The sequence below is a fragment of the Ovis canadensis genome, chromosome 14, assembly GCF_042477335.2.
Source record: "Ovis canadensis isolate MfBH-ARS-UI-01 breed Bighorn chromosome 14, ARS-UI_OviCan_v2, whole genome shotgun sequence".
NCBI lineage: Eukaryota > Metazoa > Chordata > Mammalia > Artiodactyla > Bovidae > Ovis > Ovis canadensis.
In genome coordinates, this window is record NC_091258.1 from 67,725,881 (window position 1) to 67,731,880 (window position 6,000).

General features: G+C 57.2%; 1 protein-coding gene across 1 annotated transcript; it reads left to right on the forward strand.

Annotated features, from left to right (window-relative positions):
* The first annotated feature begins 1,303 nt into the window (after positions 1 to 1,303).
* SELENOW (selenoprotein W) lies at positions 1,304 to 5,705 on the forward strand. The gene is made up of 6 exons (XM_069551102.1): positions 1,304 to 1,758; positions 3,543 to 3,567; positions 3,685 to 3,738; positions 3,922 to 3,996; positions 4,099 to 4,197; positions 5,326 to 5,705. The coding sequence occupies exons 1-5, from the start codon at positions 1,730 to 1,732 to the stop codon at positions 4,177 to 4,179; spliced, it is 264 nt and encodes an 87-aa protein (XP_069407203.1). The 5' UTR covers positions 1,304 to 1,729; the 3' UTR covers positions 4,180 to 4,197; positions 5,326 to 5,705.
* Positions 5,706 to 6,000: the final 295 nt, after the last annotated feature.

A 6,000-nucleotide genomic window follows, 5' to 3' on the forward strand; every position in this document is an offset into this window, starting at 1 on the left:
ATTCTTGCTGTCCAAGGGACTCTCAAGAATCTTCTCCAGCACCACAGTTCAAAAGCCTCAATTCCTTGGCACTCAGCTTTCTTTATAGTCCAACTGTCACATTCATACATGACTACTGGAAAAACCATAGGTTTTACTAGATGGACCTTTGTTGGCAAAGTAATATCTCTGCTTTTCAACATGCTATCTAGGTTGGTCATAACTTTTCTTCCTAGGAGCAAGCGTCTTAATTTCATGGCTGCACTCACCATCTGCAGTGATTTTGGAGCATGCAAAAAATAAAGTCTGTCACTATTTCCACTGTTTCCCCATCTATTTGCCATGAAGGGATGGGATCAGATGCCACGATCTTAGCTTCCCCTTAGGAGATCCCCGTTTCCCCACCAGGGACTGAACCTTTGCCACCACGGTAAAAGCCTGGAATTCTAATCGCTGGACCACCAGGGACTTCCCAAGGCTTGGGTTTTTGTTCTAAGCGCCCTGGGAGCCTGAAAGACACCTGATTATGGGACACTGATTACGCCCGGCTGCATGTTAACTGCTCTGCATCACAGGCTGGTTATATTGATACTTGCCCAAGACCACCGAGATCACACAGCTGGCAGCAATGGGGGGTGGGAATTGAACCTAGTCTGCCAGGAGCCCCGAGACATCAGGATCAAGGCAGGTGAGGATCAGGGGGTCAGAGACGGAAGCTGGGGCGGGAAGACCTCGGTCAGGGACTTTGGCTATTTTTTCATTGCTGTATCTTCCGATGGCATCACCGACTGGATGGACATGAGTTTGAACAAGCTCTGGGAGATGGTGATGGACAGGGAAGCCTGGCCTGCTGCAGTCCATGGGGTTGCAAAGAGTCGGACATGACTGAGCGACTGAACTTAGCTGTATCTTCAGAACCTATGACTGCAGCAAGGTACCCAATATGTATTTGTTAAATGGGTAATCAATCATTCTCTGGAGGCATTTATGCCCGGAAGAGGAAAACTGAGGCTCAGAGAGATGCATCGGCTTTCTAAAGCCCTTATACCTCAGCTGCCAACTTCTAGCACTTTCCATGACCCCCTTGCCTCAAAAAGGTCTGGAAGGCGCAAAAGGGTGGGTGAGTTGGTCGGGGCGGGGGCGGGGGGAGAGGGCGGGGTGCGGGGGGAACTTCAGTGCCGATCAGGCGGCGCCCAGGTTTGGATGCCGGACTTTATTTAATAAGGCAGCGGGTCCCCCGGACCGCTCATTGAAAAAAACAGCTTCAGGGGCCGCCCATGTGTACCCCGAATCCTTGCGAACTCGGCCCCCTTTCCCCCTCAAGCCGCCCTCAAGGTCCTCCCAGCGAAACGAGCAAGGTCAGTTGCAATTCCGTTTGCAACCAGCAGCTGTTCGCCCTGAACCCCCGCCCCTTGAGACCGTACCATTCTGGCTCGGAGAAGGGGGAGTCCGGGAGCGGGGTGCGCAGAGGACTCTTTTGAGGACCCCCTCTGCCGGGGTTTTCCCTGGCCTCACAGGGAGCTTGGGGTAAGATTTGCGTGGGGGGCTCAGGGCGGTGGGCTTCAGGGTGCCTCTCGCCTCCGCTCTGGAGGCCTGTCCTCATTCCCCCCTCTCCTGGCATGGTCCGCGCTGCGGAACGCCAAGAGCTAGGCCTGTGTGCACACGCCCCGCCCGGGGCGCAGACCTCGCCCTGCTTCGCCTGGGTTCGGATCGAGAGTCCGCGCTGCAGCGGGCACCGCGGTCAGGAGCTATGGCGGTCGTCGTCCGAGTAGTTTACTGGTGAGCACGCGGGCCAGAGGTGCCCTCCTCGAATCCCGCTCGGGCCCCGCCCTGTCCCGGCGGAGCTGGGCTCTGGGGGAGTCGGGGGTGCGCGGGGGAAGGGGCAGGACCCTTGGGGAGCCTTGCACTGGGGAGAGGGTTCCGTGCGGGTGCGGTGGGCGTGGGAGGAGGCGGAAAACGAGGATGTTGATTTCTTGGCCTCTCCCTCCCCAATTTGTGACATTCTAGACGTCTCAGGTCCTAAAAGGTAGAACTGAGACACGTGTGTGTCGTTTCAACCCCCACCCCACCCCGATTCCCGGGCTCAGGGTGGGGAGCAGGTGGGGGTCGGTTTGTAATGCAGAAGGAACCTCTCTGGGCGGTTCGGTCTCCCCTCCCCCAGGACCGGTCGTCGGGTGGGGCCGGCCAGAGTCAGGAGGTTCCAGATCGTCCCGGCCTGTGTTGGGCAAGGACTTAAACCCAGACGGTGGATGCTTTTTTGCTGTTAACCCTCCTCGTTTTCTGACCCCACTTTTCCCATCCGTAGAGGGAGTGATTTTTTTTTTAATTTTATTTTTGATTGTGGCATCATTGCTTTCCCATATTGTGTTGGTTTCTGCCATATGTCAACGTGAATTGTCCGTAGGTGTACCTGTGTCCGCTCCCTCTTGAACCTCCGTTCCACCCCACCCCCCCACCCCCCACCCCCCCCACCCCCCCGCTAGGTTGTAGTCTTAATGGTTATGGCGGAGGGAGTGCGGTGTGTTGGGTGTTACACATTTGGTCTAATTGCCCGCTTTAAGGGTGAAAACGTGTGCTCGGCAGGAAGTGTCTGTCCCGTAGGGGGTGTCACAGCCCTGGCGCCTTGGACTGTACTGGCCTGCACAGGCATGCGGGCCTGTAGGCGCTCAATAAATACGTGTTCCCTGAATTTCCTTCCCCAGAAACTCCCTGGGCAGGGGTTGTAGCTCCATTTTACAAGTGCGGAAACCGAGGCTGGGAGTGGGGCGCGGGCGGATCACAGGGGTACCGCACCTGGGTCTGCTGGCTGTCCGCTTGGGGCGGGGGAGGAGGGTCCCTGCCTGGGGGTTTGAAAGGTTTAGACCTGTCCCTGCGTTAGTTAGTGTCCCTGCCCGCTGAGTCAAGCAGAGGGTAGGGTGACATTTTGAGGCGCCTCCCCTTCCCCTCCCTCGCTTTGCCTGTGCACCAGACTCCGGTCCCGAAATAGTCTGCGGGGCGGGGAGGGGGCGGGGTGGGGAGAGGGCGGGGCGGGGAGGCGGTTATCCTTCACCCTCAGGCATGGGAGGGCCTTGGGAATCCTGCAGTCAGGGTTGCCCTGAGGCCTGGGTACCGGCTGTGGGTGGGGCTGCTGTCGTTGGGCAGCTCTCATCCTGACCTGGCTCTCTCCGTTTTGCCTCCCTCTCCCCTCTGCCTCGCGCTTGTGCTCTCTCCTCGTCGCCCCCGATTCTGTGCACCGCCCCCCACGCTCTGCCTCTTGTCTCCCTTGCTCTGTGTTGCCTGTGTGGCTGGCTCCCTTCCTGTGCCTCCACCTCTGTGCTGCGCCCCGCCCCCGTGTGCCCCGTGTCTTTCCTCTCTTTGGAGAGTGTCTGTCTCCTCCTTCTATCATCCGTGTCCCTCTTCATCTCTTCTGCTTCCTCCCCGCCATTTGCCTCTGTCTCCTTGCCTGCCTTGCCTCTCCCCTCCCATCCCTGGATCCCCACTGTCCCCTTCTCTCTCCCCTCCCCGGATCTCCACTGTCCCCCTCCTCCTCTCCCGGGACCCACTCTTGGACACGCTCCCACCAGTGGCGCTTGAGGCTACAAGCCCAAGGTAAGCCATGTGGTCCCAAGAGGCTGCCCTGGAAAGTGGGGGAGGGGGTTTAGCCCATGGTGGGGGCCCACCTATGTGGCTTCTGTGGACCCTGTGTGACCACCCACCCCTTTCCAGTATCTTCAGCTCAAGAAGAAGTTAGAAGATGAGTTCCCTAGCCGTTTGGACATCGTGAGTCTCCGGGAGGGGGAAGGAGTCAGACGTGGGTCCTGTCTGTCCCTCAGTCCTGGTGGCAGTGGGGGTGGTTTGGATCAGCCCCCTACCCACCCCCCCCTGTGTTCTCCCTTCCCTGGGAAGGGGCAGGTGTCCGCAAGGGGGCATCTCCGCCCCTCCAGCATCTCTCCTTCTCCCCAGTGCGGCGAGGGCACTCCCCAGGTCACCGGCTTCTTTGAAGTGTTCGTAGCGGGAAAGCTGGTTCACTCCAAGAAGGTATGTCTGTCCATCCTGCGTCACTGGGGGCCAGTGGGGAGTTGGGACTGGGGTTGGCGTCTTGGTCCCAGCCCATCCCTCCCCTGGTCCTCCCTCCTCCAGGGAGGCGATGGCTACGTGGACACGGAGAGCAAGTTTCTGAAGCTGGTGGCTGCCATCAAAGCCGCTTTGACTCAGGCCTGATGTGCCCTGAAGGCAGAGGTGAGGGGGGCCCCGCCCCGAGGCCGCAGAACTGACCCCTGGTTCCCAATGGACTCCAACCCTGAGGCCTAGTTTCCAGCCCAGTACATTCCACTGGTTGCAATTTCCACTGTTCTCTGGACCATAGCACTGCTTTTCAGCATCTGCTGAGCCTGATGTTCAATGTTCGAGCTTCTGTGTTCCAGATGAGCCCCAAACCGAGCCTACTCTAGATCTGGGTCCTGGTCACTAACCTAGTCTGTAACCAAGCTCTGGCTCCTGGCTTTTGAGATCCTGGAAGCAGTTTCTACCCTCCATCTAAGCTTGAGTGCCAGTTCCTGCCCCACGTGTGCTAGAACTGAGCGTCTGTCCCGGGAGCCTGTGGACCCAGCCGCCTGCCCCCAGCATGCTTTGCACCAGCAACCTGGTTCTCAAATGCTTTGACCTCGAGTTCTGTTTCATTGGAGCAGAATGAGGCTGCTTTCAGTGGGAATTTGGACCTGCAGTACAATTTGAATCAATGCAGTGCAAAAATACGAATGTCTTGCCTCCTATGCAGGTCTGAAAAGGAGGGAGTCTCCCCAAATTACAAAAAAAAAAAAAAACCACCAAGAATTGCTTAATTCCAAAAAAAAAAAGAAAGATGCACAAAGAAAAAGGAGAAAAAAAGAATTCCATAATTCCCAGGCTGCATGAGCTGGCTATGCATGGGCTGTTGCTGTCAGGAGGGAGGGGGTGCCCCTTTGGGGGGGACTTGAATTCTTAAATGGAGCACATCCCTTGCAGAAACACACCGTTTGCCACCTCCAGACTGTCAGTCACTCAAATGCATTTGCTTAAACCAGCATGAGGTTGGCTTGGATTCTAGAGAAGTCCCCCAATGATGATTTTATCCAAGATAAACCAAGATGGGATTCATACAAGAGAGAGAGGGGAAGGAATGACTCTTGTTCACAAGTTGAGTGCAATTTGAGGAGTCCCGAAACCCCCCGTCAGGCTCAGTGATTCTTGCAGGACTCAGAACACACCAGAGCTGTTCCACTCCTGGTTACAGTTTATTACAAGGAAAGCTTAAGAGATGAAAGGCAGGGAAGCACCTCGCTTTCATCCGGCCTCTGAACCCCCCCTCCCCGCCTCTTCTCCACACAGACCAGTAACCGTGGCCCAGCCCCTCTCGGCAGACGCTTCATGACAGGAAGGACTGAAATGTCTCTTGGACGCCTGGTCCTTCCTTGATGTTCTCACGGCCGCCGGTTGGAGCAGAGATGGACACCCCTGGTCTTTGCCTGTGCGTGTGTGTGTGAGTGCGTGTGTGTCCCTGCACGCTGGTCCTGGTGCCTTCCCCATCCCTCATCTCCCTGCATCTCCACCGCCCCTCCATGTCTCCCTTCTACCCTGTGGTGTCTGGGGTGGTCCTGCTCCAGGCTTCCTTTTCAAGGGGAAGCCGAGAGGAGGATCAGGATGAGTGAGTCTCAGATTTCAACAGTGATGGCAACAGCTCACAACTCAATAAATGGTGATGAGGTTAACAGGCCTGTGTCTGCGTGTGTCCATTTTCCTCTGCAGCGGCCTCCCGCTGGTCTCTGCCCCGGGAAATTAGTGGCTTGGTAGTGCGGAGCTAGGACCAACTCAGGGCTGAACTTTCCAGTGGTCCCTCAAGCCAAGGTGGAGGTGGGCTCTGGGTGCCCCCTGGAGCCGCCATGGGTGTACATCCTGCAGGGTGAAGCGGGTTCCTGGTTCCCGCGTTTGGAGGTAACCTGGCAGCGACTGGGAGGAAAGTGGTGGGTGGCATGTTAGGCTGGCTCACCCCTCCTCTCGCCTGCC